The 24,552-nt window shown below is 38.5% G+C and overlaps 1 protein-coding gene across 1 annotated transcript in view; it reads right to left on the bottom strand.

The window, feature by feature from the left end:
* DSCAM (DS cell adhesion molecule) overlaps positions 1-24,552 on the bottom strand; it is a 760,400-nt gene that overhangs the window by 243,192 nt on the left and 492,656 nt on the right. Inside the window, exons 10-11 of the mRNA XM_064380165.1 lie at positions 18,337-18,456; positions 1,024-1,197 (exon numbers count right to left, since the gene is read on the bottom strand). Of these exons, the coding sequence (XP_064236235.1) occupies positions 1,024-1,197; positions 18,337-18,456 (294 nt within the window). The remainder of the gene's footprint in view (positions 1-1,023; positions 1,198-18,336; positions 18,457-24,552) is intronic.

Raw genomic sequence — 24,552 nt, forward strand, 5'->3', positions numbered from 1 at the left:
TCCATCTTGCAGGACGACATTGAAGACTGGTCTTCTGTTGATCTAAGATGATTATTTTGTGAAAGACTTTCTAGTGTACAAGACACAATTGTGTCCAACTATATATAGCAGCCAATTAGTTTTCTTTGTTTTTACTTTGTCCTTTGCTATCTGTGTTATGACTCATGTGGATTTGTTTATATGTATTTTATTTGTATGATTTCATGTTAAACTTCAAATAAATGCTTCCTTATGTGAAAAAGAAAAGTGAGAGAGGAGTCCGAATAAAGCCTTGTAATCAAGAAGAAATCACAATTCATTCAATAGAAAATTATACAAATGGGTATAAGCCATTCGCTGTAAACTAGATGCACCGTAATTCATTAATAAGCATGACTCAGTAAAAGTTGGTTCACTTTACATCCTTTCCTTGGTTGCCAGTTACCAATTGTATGAAAATAATTTCATTATAAGGCACCTTTTCCTATAAATTGGGCCAGCAGTGCCAACATCAAGCCTAGCGCAACACATTTCTGTCTTGTAGTTGTTTGGTTTTGGTAATGACGTTTCTAGCCACTTGATTTTATAATGATTTTTAAAAGGAAATCCATGGACAAGCCAGCTTGCAAATTACAAAATGCATGACCAAAGGCTTTGTAAAGAACACATCTGAGACCATGTATTGGGGTTTTCCACAGGAAAATCAACAGGGTGGTAAGGTGGGTGCTAAAGGCAGACACCTACTCATCTGCTAGCTTACCCAGAGCCCATACCAACGGATGTGAGAGAAGGATGTGCAGAGAAGAATGTGGCTCATGCCCCAACACAAGGGGCCCTGGGCATGCTGTCAACAATTGGCTGGACTTTTATCATCCTCTTCAACCATGTTACCATAATAGCAAAACGTTAAACCCAGCTATATCACACCAATGGTCCTCTTTTGTTTTGATTTTAAACAGGTATGTATGGAGACAGTTGAAAATGGAAGCCCCCAAAGACCTATGTATTTAAACTAGGTAAAATGAAGCATTTCTTCTCTCTTACTTTTAACTGTGAGGTACATGGACTTGCTGACGTCTGCGCCCACATCGTTGCTGACCTTGCAGAGGTAGTAGCCACTGTCTTCTTCCACAACATGCTTGATCAGCAATGACCCATTGCTGAGAACTTGGATTCGACCATTTAGGGCAATTGGCTGGAACTGGGGAACCCCAGCACCTGAGACAGAAAAAGAGGAGCAATGATGTGAACCTGAGTAAGTATGGGGAGACAATGAGTTCAAGGACACCCAGACTCAAAAGGAGAAGCACCAGATACTTCACACTGATCACATAAGGCAGTCACAGGATATACCAGGATTTACTTTCTTTCCTTCAACATTAAAATTCTTTTTTAGAGAGAAAGCATTTATTTAAAATGACAGTATTTCAGACTCTGAGATAAAAACTAACAGAGCTTACAGATAGTTTCTACATAAAAAGCCAAATTTGATGAGTGTTAAGTAGCTGATAAATTATTCAAAGAAATCACAGTAGAACAACCACAGAAGCAGACAACTCTCACGGTGCTAAATAAATTCCTTGTGTTCCCAGGGACTTAATATGAATGTAAACAAGGAGTGCTCCAGGGACATGGCATTTGAAGTCTTTGCTCACTGCACATGTCTGATGCTACAAAGAGAATAGGAATATTGCAGGTTTCTCTCTAAGTGTGGTTATATTCCAGTCTAGAAACACAATACACTGTTAATATCATTTAATGTTATTTAAATAAGTATATCAGATTATTGCAGAAAGACAGCACAGAATTGAAACACCACTCTCCTCAGAGTGCTTACATGCAAGGAGGGAATGGCATGGATATGATATACTATTATAATGAATGCGATGTGATTCATAGGAAGGATTGATACACAACTGTGTTTAAAAAAAAAAAAAAGGATTTTAGAAATAATGAAACAGACTATTAAGGTCCTAGAAGAGTTCTGGGAAGATGGTGATTTGATGGACCTGCCATGCTGCCTGCTTCTGGCCTGTGGGAGTTGGGTGGGCTAGGAAAATGTGATTCAGGCCTTGAAAGATTCTCCCAGGGCATTTTTCTTCTCTGGCCTAAGTGTCTGGGGACTTCCTGGAGGAAGCTCAGAGTTTGGACCAAGGACGTGCCCTAGGGAGAAGTTGCTAGCTCCCTGGTCCATGAACCTGCATGGGAGCTGAACACATCGGCCGTCTCCACAGGCCTCAGGCAGGAAACTTCAGACTTTGCATCTGAGACAGGAGAAGGGGAGACACTTCCTCCCACTGTCTCCCCACCCTAATGACAGCTTGCATATTGGTCTCACTAGAGCTGACAATGGCAAAGACTGTGGCTGTGCTTTCTTTTCCCGTGTTTCTGATTTAGATTTCTCAGCAGCTGGCCTTTAGCCCCATCAAAGAGATGAGAGAAACTGATAATGTACCTAAGGGAACCTTTCACACTGAATAAAGAGATCAAGTAGAATCCCTACAACAGGGGGTTCCCATCACAATAGAATTACTAGTGGGGACATTTTACAGCTTGATTTTTTTTTTTTTTTTTTGATATGGAGTCTCACTCTGTCACCCAGGCTGGATCTCAGCTCACTGCAACCTTTGCCTCCTGGGTTCAAATGATGCTCCTGCCTCACCCTCCTGAGTAGCTGGGATTACAGGTGCCCGCCACCACACTTGGTTAATTTTTGTATTTTTAGTAGAGATGGGGTTTCACCACGTTGACCAGTTGGTCTCGAACTCTTGACCTCAGGTGATTCGCCTGCCTCAGCCTCCTAAAGTGCTGTGATTACAGGCGTGAGCCACCTCACCTGCCCAACAACTTGAATTTTTTGAAAAACAAATTCCACTTTTGATAAGAACGTAGAAAGCACAAAAGAATTTCACTTTCATTCTAACAACAGAAAAGGAACATTAATCTACAAAATCTCCTTTCATTTGAACGAATCAGAAAATTAAAGTCATAAGCAAATAGGTAAACTCAGATGCAAAGAAGAGCCCTGAAGAGAGATGGGCTACATAAACTAATTCACGTTTGGCACAGTAAGGAAGGAAGAGGTTATGTGCATAAAATCAGATGAGAAGAACTGGAAATAACTATAAATTATCTCAGCCTCTACTTTTCTTTTTAAATACAATGGCTAGAATTGAATAAGAAGTTATGAGACACACACCAAAAAAGCAATAAAAGGAAAATAGTCAGAAAAACAGTCAACAGAACCATATCAAGAGAAGCTGAAACAATTGGACAGAGATTTTACAGTAAGTATAAGTATGCATGAACAGATAGAGAAACTCAGATGAAATATTAAAGCTATAAGAAAGAGACAGGCAAATAAAATGATAGAAACAACAAACACATTATTAGATATGAATAATTTCTAAAGGGGCTTATCAGAGACTGGACACAGCAGAGAAAAACAATTGGATCAATAGATATTATCCAACTTGAAATGAAAGAAACAAAATTGTAAAAGATACAGAATAGATTATCCCAGAGCTTTGGAACAATATTAAATATTCTAACATTTAGTAATTATAGTCTCAGGAGAATAGAAAAAGCAGAAGAAAAAACATTTAAAACATAGAAGACTTTAATACTACTATCAATTTGACTTAATTGATATTTATAGAATTTTACATCCAACAATAGCAGAGTACATATTAGATTTGAGTGCCCAGGAAACAATCATTACACTGGATCGAGTGTTTATGAATCCCCTAAATTTGCACGTTGAAATCTTAATGTCCAATGGAATGGCATTAGGAGATGGAGTCTTTGGGGGCTGATTAAGTCATGAGGGTGGGGCCTCATGAATGGGATTAGTGCCCTTATAAAAGGAATCCTCATTCTCATTCCACCACGTGAGGATTCAAAGAGAAAACTATAGTCTGTAACCTGGAAGAGGGCTCTCACCAGAACCTGGCCACACTGGCACCCCAATCTCACACCTTCAGCCTCCAGAACGATGAGAAATAAATTGTTGTGTAAGTCACTAAGACTACAGTAATTTGTTATATAACAGCCTAAACATTCTAAGACAGTGATTAAAAGAGACAACATTGTGATTGTGGGTCATAATGCAAATTTCAACAAATGCAATATGAAGAAAAATCACAACGTAGGTTCTATTTCCACAGCAAAATTAAAATTGAAATCAATAATCAGAATACATCTGAAAAAAAATCCAAATATTTGAAAATTGAACAATACACATTTGAATAACTTATAGGTAAAGAAGAAATCACCAAAGATATTAGAAACAAATATTTTGAGTTGAATAAAATTGAAAGAGCAGCATATTAAATTTGTGAGATGGAGCTAAAGGAAATGCTTAGGCAAAAGTTTGTACCATTAAATGCCAGCACTAGAAAACAAAAATCATAAGTCAATTATCTTTAAGTCCATCTTAAGGAGCTATTACTAAAAGAGGAAATACAATCTAAAGTGTAGAGAAGGAAGGTGACAATAAAGGGAAAAATTGAAATTACTGAAATACAAAATGGATGAACAATAGAGAAAATCAGTAAGACCTAAAGCTGGTTCTTTGAAAAGAAGCTTATAATAAATAGACCTCTAGCTGGATTGATCAAGAAAAAAAGAGAGGAGACATACATAAGCTACAATAAAACATGACGTTACTATAGCTCTTACTTACGTTAAAAGGATAATAGAAAAATATTAAGAATAACTTTGTGCCAATAGATTTGACAACTTGGATTAAAGAGATAAATTGTCTTTTAAAAACTAGCAAAGATTAATTGAGAAAAAATAGATAACCTCAGCAGTCCTATATCTATTAAATAAATTAAGTTTGTGGTTAAAAACCTGCAAAGAACATTCAAAGCTCAAATTACTTCATTAGTGAATTCTATTCAACATTTAAAAAAGAAATAATACCAGTTTTACACAAACTCTTTTGGAAAATACAAGAGGAGGGAAACTTTACAAATGATGTTATGAGGCTAGCATTATTCTGATACCAAAATCAGACAAACATCTTACCAAAAAGCAGAACTACAGGCCTAATCCATAATGACCATAGAAAATCCTTAACCAAATATTACTAAATGAGACTTTTCAACACGTGAAAGAATAATACATCATGACCAAGTGAAGTTTACTCCAGTAATGCCAAGTTGGTCAAAATTTAGTCAATGAAATTCACCATATCAACAAGTCAAAAAGGAACATGATATGATCATTTCAATTGACATGACAGAAGAAAAGACTCTTTATAGAATTTTACGTCTATTCTTGATACAATTTTATAGAACACTAGGACTAGAGTGAAATAACAAGATAAAAGTTGTCTGTGACTAACTTACAGTTAACATCATACTTAATTGTGAAAGACTGAGTTATTTTCCACTAAAGATCAAGAAAAAGACAAAGATTTATGGTCTCACTCTTTTTATTTAACATTGTTTTGGAGACTTTAATAAGAACAATGAAATAAGAAAATGAAATTCAGTGAATATAGATTGATAAAGAAGAGTGTAACTGTCTTTACTGACAGATAACATGATTTTCTACATAATCAAAAAGAATAAACAAAAAGTTGCTATAACTATAAAATGAGTTTAGCAAAGTCATAAGATATGACATCAATATACAAAAATTAATGTCAATTTTATTTATGTATAGCAGTAACAAGCAACTGGGAATAAAAATTAAGAAGAAAATATATTTGTACAAAACCACAAAATATTTAGAATAGATTTAACAAAATATGTGTAAGACCAGACCATTGAAACCTGTAAAAGTTGTGAGAACTAAATAAGACCTAAATTAGAGAGTTATACCACGTTCATGAATTAAAAATGCTTAAAATTTTCAGGAAGAAGTTGTTAATCTTTTTCTGTAAAGGCCAGATAGTAAATATTTTAAACTCAGCAGATGATACAGTCTCTGTCACAAATACTCATCTCTGCCACTGAATCATGAACATAACAGTATTTTATTATCTCTTTATAAAGTCAGGGATACAAACACAACAGTATTTTATTATTCCTTCAATATGTTGCTTTCCTCACTATCAGCTAATGAATATTTTATAAAGTGAGACTAAAAGGACAACCATTTTTATCCCTAAACCTTCTCCCTCCTTGGAAATAATAAATTATCAAAATGTACAAAATTCAGAATTATACCAGCAACTTGTATAATGTAGAGAATTTAAAACTTAATTTATATGAGAAATTTATACGGCCAAAAAACATATGAAAAAAGCTCATCATCACTGGTCATTAGAGAAATGAAAATCAAAACCACAGTGAAATATCATCTCACACCAGTTAGAATGGCGATCATTAAAAAGTCAGGAAACAACAGATGCTGGAGAGGATGTGGAGAAATAGGAACACTTTTACACTGTTGGTGGAGTGTAAATTAGTTCAACCATTGTGGAAGACAGTGTGGAGATTCTCCAAGGATCTAGAACCAGAAGTACCATTTGACCCAGGAATCCCATTACTAGGTATATACCCAAAGGATTAGAAATCATTCTGTTATGAAGACACATACACACGTATGTTTATTGCAGCACTATCACAAGAACAGACTTGGAACCAATGTAAATGCCCATCAATGATAGACTGGATAAAGAAAATGTGGCAAATCTACAACATGGAATATTATACAGCCATAAAAAGGATGAGTTCATGTTCTTTGCAAGGACATGGATGAAGCTTGAAACCATCATTTTCAGCAAACTAACACAGGAATAGAAAACCAAATACTGCATGTTCTCACTCGTAAGTGGGAGTTGAACAATGAGAACACATGGACACAAGGAGGGGAACATCACATACTGGGACCTATCAGGGAGTCGGGGACAAGGGGAGGGAGAGCATTAGGACAAATAGTTAATGCATGCAGAGCTTAAAACCTAGATGTTTTTTTGATGGGTGCAGCAAACCACCGTGGCACATGTATACTTATGTAATGAACCTGCACATTCTGCACATGTATCTCAGAACTTAAAGTATTTAAAAAAAAGGAAAAAAAAACCCTTAATTCATATGAAAGTTCACAGCAGATTTTGGCACCTTTTTTTTGAGACAGGGTCTTGCTCTATTGCCCATGTTGGAGGGCAGGGGCACCGTCATAGCTCACTGTGGCTTCAAACTCCTAGTTTCAAGCAGTCCTCCCACCTCAGCCTCCCAAATAGCTGGCACTACAATACAGGCACATACCACCATACCCTGATAAGTCTTTAAAATTTTTTGGTAAAGATGTGTTCTCACTATGTTTTCCAGACTGGTCTGGCACTCTTGGCTTCAACTGATCCTCCCTTAGGTTCAGTTACCTTAGCCTCCCTAAGTGTTGGGATTACAGGCATGAGCATATTATGTTTGGCTTCAAATGCTTGAGAAAAAATAAATACATCAGTATTGGAGTGTTGATTTTGAAAAATAATTAATGAAAGCTATTTACTAGTTTACTTTTTGGGATTTAAAGCATGAGAATTTTGGATTAGGGAATCTGAATTTTTTGTCAAAATTGTAAACAGTAAAAGTAAACGCCTTCTGAGGGATTATGGCCTTTAATATTTTCTAAACATAAAATAATGTATCCTTTGTTTTTATGCAAATGGACTTTAATGTTTAATTATTGAGCACCTGCACTGTGACAAATACTGGGTGAGGAGCTATGGCTGAAAAGATCATGACTCTCAGTTCTTTTTCTCCTTCCCTCTCTCCCTCCCCCTCAGTCCAAACTCTGGGGAATTCCAGCTGCCATGTCATGAACTTCTCTGTGGAGGGGTTCCTATGGGAAGAAACTGGGGGTGGTCTCCAGTCAACAGTCTGAGAAAACAAAGCTTATCAACCATCACAGGAGTGAGCTTGGGACTAGACCCTCCCACAGCTAAGCTTTGAAATGACTGTGTCCCAGCTGCAGTGTTAGGAAGACCATGAAACAGAGGTCTCAGCTAAGCCACATGTGCACTCCAGATCTACAGAAATGGGAAACTGTTAGGTGTATATTATCTTAAGCCACAAAATTGGGGTAATTTGTTACACAGCAATAGATTCCTAACATATGTGAAAAATTAGGCAAATTACATAATTTTTCAGCTTCTTAACTTGTAAAATGGAAATAATAATAGAACCTTCATCATAGGATGATAAAAGCATTAAAGTTCTTGAACTATGGTATGGCTTAAAGTAAGAAAACACTGTTATGCTTTTTAACATTCTGTTTTTAATTATTTAATACTTTTAAGATTATGTGGCTCTCTGTCTTTCCCATTCCACAAGAATACAGATCATGTTGCAGCGAATGTCAACTTTTATTTAAGTGCTTAAATTTGTTACAGACTCTGAAAATCTGTAAAGGCTATTGATGTCTTTCTCAAAGTTGACTATAAATTGAGAGTAGATTCAGTCTAATACACACAACCTGAAAACCCAATCAAATATAGGACTGAAAAAATGTAACCATAAGATAGGTAATCTAAAAATTTCAAATTATATAAAACTGTAAAAGAAACTGAAAATCAAATAAAATGCTGGTATGGTTTGAACAAGTTACATGAATGTCCATGTCAACAACACAATTCTTTTTCCTTTCCTTAAATAATTTTCACCAGAAAAACGCTTGTAATAATTTAAACATTTATATTAAAGAATCACAACATAAAATTTAACTACATTGCTAAGTTTTCTCAATTAAATAGCAGAAGAGGATGACCTGTTAACTCCTATCTGGACTGAAATAAGCCTCTTTATTACTAAAAGGTTCTAATGAAGATAGAAATAAAGTTTCAAATGCATTTAAGAAAATACTAAATCTTTTCTTCATCAGAAAAATGAACCTAAGTTGAAGGGTTACTGCATCTAAAGATCTAATCATGCTTACTAAACAGAATAATAGTGAACACACTGCCAACTGATTCATCTACTATGAGGACTACAATTTCCAAGACTTAGCATTTGTTTAAGGGAAGTGGACTTTGCCAGGGTTTGATAGAATTATCTGTTGGTCATCTACTTTAGATTCATCTTTGTTCTAAAGAGTAAAATTTCACCCACTGCATCAATATGTAAAATCCTGTAATTTTCTTAGCAGAAAGCAAGCACTTTAGGTAATTAGCTAGAAGATACAATGTAGCAACCAGCAGTCATTAATTAAAATACTGTCAATTTTCTGTGGCTTGCAGGGGTCAAGTGGGGACAATTTCAATGCTCTGTTACATGAAAATAATATGTTAAAGCATTCTGTAAGGCACACACTGAACTGCTAGTTATATTAATGCTGGGTCACCTTTCTTATTTATTGCAAAGATATGCCTAGCTATGTTCCCAGGGACTGAGGGTATGGGGACAGTGGGAAAAGAATGGCTGATTGTCACCAAGTGAGCCCACTTTGATGGCAGCAGCAAATAAGAAAATTGTTTCATTTTTTTTTCTTCCACTGTTAAGTCTTTGCTGATCTGTAGAGAGGACACTTGGCTAAGAGTCAAAAGGATTGGGTTCTCATGCTCTCTGAAACTGCCTGTGCCTTAGAGCAAGTGGCTTACTTTCTCTGCTTCCTTAATTTCATCATATATGAATGAGGAGAAAAATCCATTTACATATGATGTAGCATTGTTGTGCACATAAAGTGAAACAAGATTATATGAATGTGGGTATAAATGCCTGCATGCAAGGACCATGAGCGCTTGGTCAATGAGCTCATCCAGAGAAGTTCCCTAGTAGGGTGGAATAAAACTGAAGAGTCACAGGACCATGGGAAGGAGGTCTCTTTAGGCTCTCTGGTTTGCACACCAGTAGTCAGCCTGTAAGCTGTTCTTTCTTCTCACCAAGAAAGCAAAAAACAATCCCTTTTATCCTTGTGGAGAGAGTGGTGTTTTCCTCAAGAATGAATTTGCTTTTCTTTAGGAAGGGGGGTTCTCATCTCTGAGAATAGTTGGGGGATTGCAGGAAGTCACTAGGTAAAAAGAGAGGTGGCAATGGAAAGAGAAGAGAGAAAGCAATGATAGCAACAGCAGTTACACCTAAATAAGGTTTAGCAGCTGAAATATAACGCTTATTCAGTGGAGGAGTGCTAAAGGGTTCCGTTACAAAGAAGAATACAGAAGTGGACAGAGGTACAGCCTTGAGACACTACTGGCTTGGTTCCAGGCTGGAGAGCTATTTCCATTCCCTGAGAAAGAAACTTCCACTGCTGCGCAGGTAATATTTATGCCATTGAAAGTTTGTACTGGCCAGCCATGGTGCCTCATGCCTATAATCCTAGCACATTGGGAGGCCGAGGCAGGCAGATCACCCGAGGTCAGGAGTTCAAGACCAGCCTGTCCAACTTGGTGAAACCCCATCTTTACAAAAATACAAAAAAATAGCCAGGTGTGATGGCGGATGCCTGCAATACTAGCTACTTGGTAGGTTGAGGCAGGAGAATCACTTGAACCTGGAAGGCAGAGGTTGTAGTGAGCCGAGATTGTACCACTGCACTCCAGCCTGGGTGACAGAGCAACATTCCATCTCAAATAAAACAAATAAGGAAACAAAGAAAGTGCATGTCAGATGCTGCATTTCGATCTTTAGCACCACCACTTTCCCTCTAAACTCTGCCCTAAATTGTAGGGTTTGAAAGCCTGAAAACTACATTCCCTTGCTCCTCTGTTACTAGATTCTGGTTTACATTTTACCAGTGAGAGGCACTTAAAAACAATTTGGAAGGTGCAAGGGTGGAAAAGCCAATATTTTGCTTTAGAAGCAGCAAATTGATAGATGGGTCAACCCCAAACATCAGGTGTATGGCTGGCTGTGGGAGAACTTCTGCAAATCACTGGTTGAGCACTAGAGGCAGCTGTTAGCAGTGATGGGAGGAGCATCTCATGGTTCCTACATTTCTCAAGCACTTAAAGGGCCGCTCAGTTTGCCCATTGCTTCAAAAGATTTTGCATGCCCTCTGATTCCCTTTTTTAAATCCCTTCTTGATAATACACCAAACCCTAACTGAGACAGTATCCAGGTTACTTCTTTTGTAAATTTGCACATAATTGTGTTCACTGTGCAGTCCAGTTATCTTTCCTTAACTCCTTCATTTCTATGTTGAAGAAGGCTATGCAATGAAAACAATGGAAATTTCTTGGTCTAGATCACCGCCTAGTCAGGATTTGTTAAAACTTGCTAGTCCACTAGTACTGCAATGTCTAATTCTGTAACTAATAGGTAATTATGTAACTAATATGAAAGAATCCTTTTTTTTTTTTTAAATCAGCTAATATGTACTGACTAGTTGCTATGTGCCAGGAGCCATAATAAGTACTTTCTAGGAGTCATCTAGAAATCTTCACATTTATTTATCCCCTTATTTTCTCTGTTTCAGATGCAAGGATGCTGTGGTTCATGTGGGGTAGGTAACTGACATACAGTCATGCAGCCAGATAGTGTTGTGCTGTGGCTGGGGTTTGAGCTCAGAGTCCAGTCTCCCGCTGATCTCTACTCCTCCTCCTAGATTCCTACTCCATGTATTTTTCTAAAATCAAGTCCAACTTTAATGAAGCTTTGTATATAAACAATAGAATTTCATATTTAAAGATGGAGGCATAAACTAGCATTTCTTCTTCTCTTCCTGGGAACAACATGAAAGCAAATGAGAGAGAGAAGCCTAGAAAAATACAACCTCTATTTCCTATGAAATTAGAAAATAGCTAAACTTCCAGCTACAGAGTGGGTAAATGGGAAACCCACAGGGTAATTGAGCAGAAGAGCATGCAGGAAGATGAGGGAATCAGGGCCACCGCTGTGAACTTCGGCAAGCCCCAGCAGAGTGGGTCACAGGTGAGGGCAAAGCCTCCATCAGCGGAAACAGTGTGCACGGGCCAGGTGCAGGTGGGTGCTTCCCCAGGCCTGATGTGGATTAGAATCTTAGAAGCAGGGTTAACTGAGGAATCAGGCATTTGCACAAAATAATCTTTTTTTCTGGGGACACGGATTTTCTTCAAATGTAAGTACAGTAGTTCCCCCAATGCATGGTTTCACTTTCCATGGTTTAAGCTACCTGAGGTCAACTACGGTCTGAAAATAGGTGAGGATAACCTCATAAGGTATTTTGAGAGCGAGAGCGAGCACATTCACATAGCTTTTATTACAGTACATTGTAATAATAATTTTATTCCAGTAGAAATAATTTGTGTTAATCTCTTACTGTGCCTGACTTAAAATTAAACTTTTAAAATTAACTTCATAGGTATACATTTATAGGAAAGAGCATAGTATATGTAGGGTCTGGTGCTCTCAATGGTTCAGTCATCCACTGGGGGTCTTGAGACTACTGTATTTAATACTGTATTGTATCTAGCAAAGATACAATAAGAAAAATGGAAGAAACAGAACAAGAAACCAGGTATCATGACTTAGATGAAGATTGTGAATAAAACAGTCACTTGTCTACAAAGCCATGGCTAAAGAGGGTGAACTGTGAGCTGGCAGAGCTGGAGAAAGGAGGAGAAAAAATATAAACTCAGACCAGTGAAGGCAGAACTGGAGTGGGCACAAAGAAGAACAGACCCTGCTGGGAAAAAGACATGGAGGATAGAAATAAAAAAAATCCAACAAGTTAAAATGGAAATAAATGAGTTAAAAAAACCAGAGAGAAAATGACAGTTACAGCGGATAGGTGATGATCTGATGGAACCACAGTTGGTGACCCTGAAGAAGAAAATGAAAGCAGGGAAGAGAACAAATACTTAGAGATACAATTCATGGGAGAAAAAAATTTTTTTAAAGATAACCTGAATCTACATATTAAATAGATGCACCACATCTATGGGAAAATTGACCCCAAATAGAAAACATCAAAATACAGGCTGTAAATTTACCAGACTTTGGGCCAGGCGCGGTGGCTCACGCCTGTAATCCTAGCACTTTGGGAGGCTGAGGCCAGCAGATTACAAGTTCAGGAGTTCAAGACCAGCTTGGCCAACATGGTAAAATCCCGTCTCTACTAAAAATACAAAAATTAGCTGGGCATGGTGGTGCACACCTGTAGTCCCAGCTGCTCAGGAGGCTGAGGCAGAAGAATCGCTTGAACCTGGGAAGCAGAGGTTGCAGTGAGCCGAGATCAAGCCACTGCATTCCAGCCTGGGTGACAGAGCGAGACTCCATCTCAAAAAAAAAAAAAAAAAAAATTAACTAGACTTCAAAGTCAGCTCTTTGGTGCAGACAAGCAAAAAATTAAGTTTCTTCTACAGGGAAATCAGGAAGCCTGTGCTCCCTCCAAGGAGATAGTGTGAGCCACCAATATCCTACCAGATACTCTGTCCTTTGGGTATAAAAAGGTGAGGAACAAACCATTGCAAACCAGAAAGAGGATGAAATGTTCCTCACTATGGCCAAATAACTCGTACTGAGCACACAATCAATCTAACATCGAACTGTGATGATTGGAAAAGTTGGGCACACAGATGCAGCATAGAACATAGAGGGTCTAAGCCCTGACAATGTAAAAAATGTTCATCAAAAAAGTAGAATATTTAGAAAATTATCATTGCTTATACTAGAAATTGACAGCTGTGTCTGCAAGAGACGAGCCTAAAACCCTGATCTTATCCCAGCCCCGGATCTGCCCTCCTGGAGGCGTCCTATCTGTCATTGGCACTTCCATCCTCCTCATTGCCTGGGGTTTCCCCCCTTTCTGTCACACCCATAGTAAGTCCGTCACTCAAAGACATTCAGAATCCAACTAGTTGTCCCTCCTCCACTGCTGTCACCCTGGTCCCAGACACATCCTAGCCAAAGCCTCTGAACAGCTCTCCAGCTGAAATTCCTGTCCTCCACACAGTCCTCTTTCAAAACAATGCCAGTGTGATCCTTTTAAAGCATGAGGCAGATCACACCATCTCTCTCCAATTACCCAGCTAGCCTCCTAGCTTCTGGCTTCAGCACGGCAGCAGCTGAGGAGAGCGCATCACCAGCCTCACTATCACAACTCTCATGCTCACCATGCCCACATCCCACCTGGGCAGAGGCAGGTCCTTGCAGTGATTGATGGGGACCCAGGGCAGGAGTCTCCTCTCCCGGGACCTCCTTTCACTAACTCTGCCACAGCTGCAGCATCCTCCTTGGTGTTCCTGGATCATTTCAAGCAACACCCTCCCCACCCCCCACTTCCCACCCCCAACTTGAGCACTAGCTGGCCCCTCAGCTTCAGCTGTCCCTCTGAGGACTGGAGGACGGCACTCATCTGTCTTTCAAGTCTTTCCTCAGACTTTACTTACTCCTGGGGTATGCTGATGATGCTATTTTAAATGCAAACTACTCCCCATTTTTCCCGGTGTCACCCTCAGGCATGCTCTGATTCTTGTTGTTGGACATTCCCATGACCAAGTATCTCTGGAGGTCAAAGGGCAGCCAGAGAGAGCAAAGGAGGCCCAGGCCAGGTCCCAGGCTGGTGTGTCATCTATTCTCTTGCATTTGCAGTCCCTCTTTGCTCCGCAGCAGGTAACAAGGAGATGGCCCTGGTCCTCAGGACAACGACTAGAACTATTTTCCCTCCACTATAAGTGACATACAGGTGGGAGAATGGCATTAAGCTGTGGACCTCTGGGAGTACAGGTAAGATCTACCTCAGAATGAAGCCCTGTTTTTTTTTTTTTTTTTTATCTCTTTTAGACAAGAGGCCTCATTTGTTCATGTGAAAAACAAAATTGAGAAAGAGAATTGAATGTCTTAGACTTTGGGTAGCTAGACCCAAGGTCAAAAATGTAATGACATTTTTTTTTTAGCAAAGATTGTTTCATTTCTGCAATAACTACCTTTAAACTGCAGTGATTTACCCTGGAATTCTGCCTTCCCTGAATTAAATTGTTGCATCTTTCAAGGAAACAAGCTGAATCCATTTTGTTTATACAGTTTTGTCATTTATAAGGGAGCTGCACTTCAGCTCTTAGTGATCATTTCAATGAAAGAAAACATGCTCCATAAGCAAGGCTAAATTTATCTTAAGTAATAGATTTATTACTTGCATAATTAAAATAACAATATACATTGCTTCTCTATCAGGTTGGAAAATGTAATAAAAAAAGCCTAATATTCATATTATTTTGGTTGTGACAGATACTACTGCAAACTGAGGTGGAATATGTAAATGAATAAAATGCCGGCAAATCATCAATACATATTGAAAGTTATAAAAATTATTTAATTTTGAGCCAGCACCTCTACTTATAGAAATTTATCCCCAGGGAAAAATGAACACGTATACAAAGATAAATGTGATAGAAGTTATGATGATATTTTTCTAAGAGAAAAACTGACGAAACCCAAAAATATGGCATTCAACCATAGTGTTGAAGATATCTAGTTGGCAAGTATCCAACTCGCCCTCTGACTTAGGAAAATAACACACATTATGTCCATGATGGCTTACAGACCCTTTATAGCCAGGGGCGACCTGGCCAGTGATCCAGGGAGGTGCTGGCAAAATTCTTCTGTGATGCACATTCTGGAATGGACCTTAAAGGGAAGTGATTCATGTGGGAGGGGCAGCCATCTCTCTTTGCTCTTCCTCCTCCAGGGAAATGTGAAACGAAGATGACACTACAGCTTGGTGGCCATCATTTGAGAATGAGGAACGCTGCTAGGAGAGGCGGAACTCTTCCTAACACATAAGGAGTTCGGGTGCCTGATGACTTAGCCAAGCCAGCAAACTAGCCCTGAGCTGTCCACATCCAGAGTCCTCTTAGGAGAAAAATAAACTCTTCTAAATTTAAGCGGCTGAACTCAATCTTAACTAAAGTAATTAGATAGATGTAATTATTGATGTGCTACGATAAACATCACACAGACATTAAAATGTCATACTAACCACCATATTTGTTGTTATGGCAAGACATACATAGCGTATTGTTAACTGAAGAAAGACGATTATAAGCCAGCAACAATCATATGATTGAAAATTTTAAACATGTATGTGTATCTATGGGTATACAATTGCTTGGGGACAGGACTGAGAGGCTAGAGACAAAAAATGTTTGCAGCAATTATCTTTGGTTATGTTTGAGTGATGTTATTTTGGGGGTATTTAACTTTTTCAAAAATTGCAATTTCTAATTTTTTTCCTTTGATGGCTTGATATTGCATATGAAATTTAAAGACAAAAAAGCTACTACTACAACTTAATTTTTAAATTAGTGGTAAGAAGGAGTAAACGTCAGTAATATCCAAGACAGAGAAAGCATTATTTAATCTATGCAGAAATACTTCCAAATAAAAAGAAATAGAGATAAGTGGGTAAGTAACATGAATAAGAAATTTCCCAAAGGAGAAGTAGAAGTGGTCAATTAACATAAGATAAAAACACAACTTTTACAGTCTAAGTATGCAAATTAAAGTGAGAAGGCATTTTCAACCATCAGGTTGTAAAGACTATTTTTTTTTTTAAAGATCTTATTTAGTTGGTGAGGATGCTGGGCCACATACACCCACCCACACTGTTGGTGGCCTAAGTGCCCCTGGGCAGTACAGAGTAAGAGCCTTCTATATGGTTGGTGCCATTTCACTTCACTTACACTTATGCATGCTGAATTAACATATAGGAGTGTTCATTTGCTGCAGTATTTATGGGAGTAAAAACTTTAAACACCCTCAGGGAGAGAGAGAACACCTGTATAGTGACAAGCATTAAAAATAATGTCGAAGAAGGCAAATGTCATGGAAAATGTCCATAATATCAAATACACATCTTGATAGAAACTAAATTAAATTTATGCTGTTTATCTGTTTCCACGTAATAATGTACGATGGAGCTTCAAATATGGCAGGAAATAAAAAGTCATGGGGGCAGACGCTCCGAATAACAGGCTTTTATTTTTGAAGAAGTCCTTTTCACATGGACAGTGAATGTGGTGTGGGACAGGGGAGTTGCCTCAGGGATTTTAAAAAATGTAGTTGTTCTCCCACTCAGTGTCTAGCACCCACTTCCCTGCCTCTTTACCTTCCTTCTCAAAAGACAGACAGCAGGAGGGTTGCAACAAAGTTACCGCTTGTTTTTCCTTTGGTCATTGTTGTTTCCATAGTGAGAAAAAGCAGCATGCTATTTATTTTATTTTATTTTATTTTAGAGATGGAGTTTTGCTCTTGTTGCAATGGTGGGATTTCAGCTCACTGCAACTGCCACCTCCTGGGTTCAAGGAATTCTCCTGCCTCAACCTTCCAAGTAGCTGGGATTACAAGCATGCAGCATCATGCCGGGCTAATTTTGTATCTTTAGTAGAGACAAGGCTTCTCCTCAGTTGGCCAGACTGGTCTAGAACTCCTGACCTCAGGTGATCCACCTGCCTTGGCCTCCCAAAGTGCTAGGATTATAGGCATAAGCCACCAGGCCTGGCCTCAGCATGCTATTTTAAAAAGAAACATCTAGAGTATAAACCATGATTAAGTCAATGCAAAAACAAATACCTCACAATAATTAAACTTAGATGCTATGTTTTAGACTGTTGGAAAAAAAGATCGTGATTGACTGATTATTTGATCTCACCAATACATATTTGGCCCTCAACTTTTTTATATTAATGAATACAGTACTGAATTCAAGTGTCTAAATGAGAAAAGAAAGACAACTTCCATTATGTTTGCAAGTACTGTTAAGAAAGCTCTCTGAAGAAGCTAATCAAATGAACAGAAATTATTTTTCCAAAGTCTAAAATGATTCCACTCTTCATTTCCATGTTATACATTTCTACTTGTGGAATGTTTACAATGTTACCTAAAACCCAGGAGCTACTGCTCTGCATTAGAAGAGGAAACATGATTAGGAGTAGAAGCAGGGAACATGAGACCCTCACAATAGGACATTGGTTGGGCGTGTTTGTTTTTAAAAAGAGCATACCAAGGGGATGATGTGTAATGTGTATATTCTAAGGTAATCAAGGGAATAAAACAATCAATGATATTATCTTTAACTTTCTAAGCCCATTCATATATCTAAATACTGGGTAAATAATTTCCCAGCTATCAGTAGTTTTCACAATTTAAAGACACATCTCTTCACGTGCGAGTGTACAGTGGTCAGACCATGGTTATGTAATACAGGTGGGCAAGGTAGGACTTCCTAAGTGCTGAAACAAACTACATGAATAACCTTCCATCCCTTTGAGGTCTTTCCAAGGGCACATTATGTGGAACAGACACAGTGTCGGTCTGAATAAAAACACCTAGGCAGATGACTAGAAATGCCTGTGAGACAATGATAGGCTTGGTGGAAACAGATACATATCTACTTGCAAGAAACTTCTCTGGAAATCTAGAAATGCTCATCTAATCATTTAGAACATAGCATTTGTTCGGCAGGTAACAAGCAGATCAAGTAACTTCATACCTTTAGAGAATTTCCACACGATAGTAGGTACAGGGTAACCCTCAGCAGAACAATTGAGGATGACAGCTTTGCCGTAAATCCCATCCTGGTCCCGTGGCTGAACCACAAATTTGGGAGGAACTGAAAAGAGAGAAATATCACCAGTAATTAAGACTAGACCAAAAACTGATTAAAGGTGCAATTTTAAGAAACTGAATCATTTTAATGAACATTAAAATATGAATACTGTTCTACGTACATGGGACAATAAAAACACTATTTGCAGTTTGGGACAAATTAAGGCAGTAATCTCACTGCTGAAACATTTTCTGATTCATATCAATGAGCTTTTGTCGCAGGTAAAAGCCCTTTGCACTAGGAAAAACTGGCCTCCAGGGAGGAAGTTTGACTAAACCAAAGGAAGGGAACATGTTGCTTTTGATTGTGTTATCAAAAATATACAGGAATTTACTTAATGTAAAATTGAATCAGAATCACCATTTAAAGAACAGATAAAATATATATTTGTGCCTCAAATAGTAATTATCAAAGATAAGTATTCATTTTGGGTGTGAACTGGTCAAAGCATTCGATGTTGATTTTTCCTCTGAGAGGAGACAAAGGGAGAAATAATAGTCGCCCCCTAAAGGCAATAAAGAATACAATGTGGGACTGAACTTTTCCCAAAATTCTGGTGAGGACACATAAACAGTTATGCCTGATGTCAGCGCCATGGCAGACCCAAGGGGGACTATGGAGAACCGTCGTAGTGAGGTACCATAAAGGTTTTCTAGTGTGCCTATAATAAATAAGATTTTAAGTGACTGCTTATCTGGTGAATGTTGTGAGATGCTGAAAAGACTCATCCCTACCTAAAACATAAGCATGACTTAACTTAAAACATATCTGCCAGCCAGGTGCGGTGGCTCATGCCTGTAATCCCAGCACTTTGGGAGGCCGAGGTGTATGGATCACAAGGTCAGGAGTTTGAGACCAGCCTGGCCAATATGATGAAACCCCATCTGTACTAAAAATATAAAAAAATTAGCCAGGTGTGGTGGTGGACACCTGTAGTCCCAGCTACTCAGAAGGGTGAGGCAGGAGAATTCCTTGAACCCAGAAGACGAAGGTTGTGGTGAGCCGAGATCGTGCCACTGCACTCCAGCATAGGTGACAGAGTGAGACTCCATCTCTCTCTCTCTCTCTCTCTCTATATATATATATATTTAGAAATATGTATATATATTTATATATATCTCTCAAATAATATGCTTATGCACCAAATATATTTGGTGCATAAGCATATTATTTGAGATAAGCCATTAGGATTTTAATGTGCATCACATCTCTTAGAAAGAAGACACGCATTCTCCTAGGAAAGGTAGCATCTGAAAGTATTCGAATCCCCAAATATTTCCCAGCAGATGAGTGATTCATTACAGGGTAGACTTTCAATGAGGCAGTCATAAACCATGTGAGAGGTGAGGAATTATCTACATCATATAGTAAATACTTGGAAATTCCTGGTAAGGCTAATCTTGTCAGCCTTGCAAGAACCAGAATTCCTAATTTTAAGACATAAATGTGGGTCCATGCACTAGGGGTAGATAGGAACTCCACATATGCACTTGAGGTAGATAGGAACTCCACTCCAGCCACCACATATGACGGGCTAAGAAGATGGTTAGGGCCTATGTTAGCAAGGGGCTTAGAAGCATGTTAAAATGATCTGAGCCAAGGTGGAGGTCACTTTGGCCATAAAATAACAAAGGCGGAAGGGAAAATGTCAAGATACAAGAAGCAGCTAAAGATGCAATTCACTGCAGTGTTTCTGGAGAAAACATTGCTTTTAATTTTCTAGTCTTGCTTTCTGTAGAAAGATTTACAAATGAAAAAGCACCAGAAAATAATGGCTACTAGCATAAAACCAAATGTTAAACACATAGGCCTGATGTCCAGCTCTGCTATTTCCTGTTGGGCAATTTTGTGCAAACTATAAAATGGCTCTTGGTCTTAATTTTCTTATCTGAATATTGGAGATAATTATGGAACTCATTTTTAAGGATTGTTATAAAGATCAAATAAATTAAGATTAGAAAAGTTTTCAAAACGGTGGAGATATTAAGTGCTATAGGAGTGTTGGTTAATTTAGCAAATGCAGGTATGTTTAGCTTTGACATATTCTTAATGAGAAAAGTTCCCAACTTGCAAATGAAATAATTTACACAGTCAATGGGTCTCTGAGATATTGTTTAACTAAGAAGCAATGTTACCTCATGTAGATAGTTTTCAGAGACAAATGTAGTTAAGAAAACATAAATATATTTAAAATAAGATAATAAGGAATGACTATTTCCAGGTGAGAAAATTATCTCTAAGAAATATGGTAGCGATTATATAGAGAAATTTTTCTAGTAAAAGTTACCAATCAACCTCAAGAATAGGTGACAAAGTTGAAAACATGCCAAAGTCATTCTCTCTGGGGTGAAAGGGAAATCTGTAGCCATCCCCATTCTGTGCTCTATTTGGCTCAAGTTCTGCCAAAGGCAAGAAATTGCTCATCAAATGGACAGGGTAGAAAATCTCTTGCATTTCCTCTGGAAGCATGTCTGATTATAATTGCTCCATGACCCCTTCCCTCAATTTGGTTCTAATCCAACAAAATGTTCCTCAAAATCTCATCAAAGAAGTTTATATAAGAAACAACCATTGATACATTGTAAGTATAAGGTAGTTACAGATGAAAATGGTCCCTAAATTAGAATAATTATCCTATATCTTTAAAAACTGTTTCTGATCCGGGTAAAAGTAACCAGGAGATTTCTCATGTACACCTCTTTGTTCATAGACTGTAACTCTCTCTTCAGATATCCCAATGATCTACAGTGATGTGAAGACCTAAGAAAGAAGCTTCAGCAGTAAGTGAACTTCTTAATTTTTATAGCAAAGAAAATAATTAACAGCTCAGATATTTGACCTTTGACTGATATACCATGCAACTTGAGACCACCTTGAGAAAAATGCTGTATTTTACCAAGTGCATGAATAAGCCAAATCATATATATTTCCTTTAATTTTCACAGAAGACTGTCATGAATTTAAATATTCAGTCCCTAAGTGATTTCTTATCATGTACCAGTGAATATGTAGGTCCCTTTCATAAAAGTGAACTTGTGAGTTACAGTAAGAATTATAAAACTGAAAACATCCATATACTTACAACACCAAGAAGACCTGAGGTCACACCCTTCAGATCCGACACCTTAAGGATGTGCTTGGGTTGACTTTTGCAAAATTAGAAGTGATGGATTCCTGGGAAAAGTTGTAATAAGTCTCTAAACAAATTTCTTTGCTGGCCCAGAGCCTCATGTGAAGACAACAGGCATATGGTCCCTTGGGGGTTGATGTCACTTTGAGACAGCTGCAGCACCAGCTAAGATTAAAATTTCAGGGCAGAGGAGTGTCTGAATGAAGTCCCAGTGTTTAACATGTAACAATGACATCATTCTCACATGCTCTAAGCACTGGGAATGACCGTTATCCCTAGGGACAACATAGTTCCCAATTTTTTTTTTAAAGTAAGCAGTAGTTTGTTTTAAAAAGTGGAGATATTTTTTAAAGAAACTATTATTAATACTTGACCTAGATATATTTTTCTCTACAAAATGGCAGCCTAAGAAATTGTCCTAAAAGAAGCAGGAGCCCCTCATGATGAGTCACTTAGTAATAAAAGTGAGCATTTCCTGAGTACTCATGTGTTTCAGATACTCCCAGTTCCCTCCTTTGGCCCCTTTCAAAATTTCCCTCAAGACAATTCTTATTTTCCTTGTTTATTAAAGAGAGGATCTCCCAGTGCTCCCCTCTCCTGCTTCTCAGGGAGCTGTCTTCAATCTTCTCCACATCTTACTCAAGACATCTCCTGAGCTATTTCACCCATTCCCTTCACAATGATTGCCTTTATCCTTTGGTGTTTAGAGCACCATATCCCCTTATCACTAGCTTATATCACAGGTACCTCTAACTCAAGCTTCCAAAATGGTACCTGTTCCTGTCCACCATCCATTAAGGTCCTCAAAAAAAGATAAACGGAATTTCCTTTCATATCCTCTTCTTTTATCTCTTTTTATCGGGCACTGGTGATTATTTCTTGAAAATGTAACCTCAGATTCTTTCATCTCTACTACCACACCCCAGTCACAGTAAGTAGTCTGGTTATGTGGGAAAGGGCCACAGCTCCTCTGTCCACTCGACTTCAGCACCTCTGTGGCGGACAGCTCCACCTCCGCACACTTTGCCAGGATGCTGCACTAAGGGCATGGGTCCCTTTCTTTGCTGTCTCAGGCCTTCTCTGAAGCCATGATCCTTTAGCCACCTAACTGGTGCAAGCCTGACATGTGAAAAACAATTGTCCATTACCGAGCGACAGGAGTCAGGGTATAAATTCTCTGCCTCTGCCTCTCTTTCCTCCAATCCAGTGGGGCAATTATGAGGTCTGCTCTATGCCCACACTTCTCAAACATTAGAGGGCATCAGAATCACTGATTCTGAAGAGCTGATTAAACCACACATTGCTGAACCTTGTCTCCAGTGATTCTGACTCAGTAGGTCTGGGGTGGAATCCAAGATTCTGCCTTTCTAATGAGCTCCCGGGCGATGCTGAGGCTGCTGGTACAGAGACCACACTTCAAGAACCACTGTTCTACGTGATTCCTTAGAGGGCTCCCAGTAGGAATGAGCTCCAGTTGCCCATAGCAGCAACCAGCTCATTAAAGCAACTTTTATTGATTTTTTTTTCTCCCTTTCTGATTTTATTCTTTCCATTCTGGGATCCAGGAATGACATCCCTAATAAATAACCTGCCAGCCAATTCTGTACCTCACACTCTACTTTCAAGGGAACCCAACCTAGGACAAGGACCATATTGTCTCTTATTTGAATTTCTTAGCTCCCAACTGGTCTACCTGCCACCAACTGTCCCACTTGAATTCATTCTTCACATAGTGACCTAAAGGATCTAAGACACAAATTGGACGATGTGACTTCCTTGTTTAAAAGCATCCAATATTCCCATTGCCCTTTGGTATAATCCAGACTCTTGGGATATTTTAAAGGATTTTTATGACTTGAGCCCCTGGTTTCCAGTTACATTTCGTGACATTCTCTTCTTGTAGGCTTTGCCTCAACCATTCTAAAACGCTGTCTGTTATCCAGTCCCCAAGACTGTTCTTGCTGCTGGGTCTTCACACAGACTTCTTCATATCTTTGTTTAATAAATTTCCACTCACTATTTGCATCCTAGCTTAGAACTCACTTAGACAGGTACCTTTTTTCTGATGCTGTGGATAAGATTAAGTACTGAACCTTAATTACTTACACCTTTATTACACTCGTTTGGATTGCTGCTTTATTGCCTGTCTCCCATACTAGGCGGTAGATGCTATGACAACAAGAACCATTCCTTTCTCACAGACCATTGTATCCCAGCCCATAGCACAGACCTGGAGTACAGAAAGCACTCTGCAACTATTTGTTGCAAGCACACATGAATAAATGAATGTTGTTATTTCAGTTTTATAGACTAGCAAAATGGAGCATGACTAAGTTAATAACTCAAATCAGGGTGACCCCAAAGCCCAAGGTCTTCTACTAGAATGGACCCAATGGAAGTGACATCTGAGGGACAGCAGAAGACAGCTCCATAGGAGGATTCTGTCCAACAAGAAACAGAACCTGAGATGGAAGGATGTGAAGCTTTTGGGAATGTTGCCCTTTGGGCCAAAACTTATTATAGAACATAAAGACCACCAATATTCTATATTGTCTGGGTGTGTAATTCCCCAAAGTTGTTGGTTTCCTTTTATAAAGATGATATTTTGATTTCCTTTTATTAGTATAACCATTATTTGCTATATTGTGGTGAGCCTGCTTGCAAATATAGTTGGTTTTCCAATAGAGCATAATATGGTTTGGCAGTCTCCGCACCAAAATCTCATCTTAAATTGTAGCTCCCACAATTCCCATGTGTTGTGGGAGAGATCCAGTGGGATGTAATTTAATCATGAGGGTGGATGTTTCCTGTGCTGTTCTCATGACAGTAAATAAGTCTCATGAGATCTGATGGTTTTATAAAGGGGAGTTCCCCTGCACAAGCTCTCTCTTGCCTGCCACCATGTAAGACATGGCTTTCACCTCTCAGCCACGTGGAACTATGAGTCCAATAATCCCCTTTTTCTTATA

The sequence above is a fragment of the Aotus nancymaae genome, unplaced genomic scaffold (assembly GCF_030222135.1).
Source record: "Aotus nancymaae isolate 86718 unplaced genomic scaffold, 86718_ANA_hifiasm-v0.15.2.pri h1tg000022l_1, whole genome shotgun sequence".
NCBI lineage: Eukaryota > Metazoa > Chordata > Mammalia > Primates > Aotidae > Aotus > Aotus nancymaae.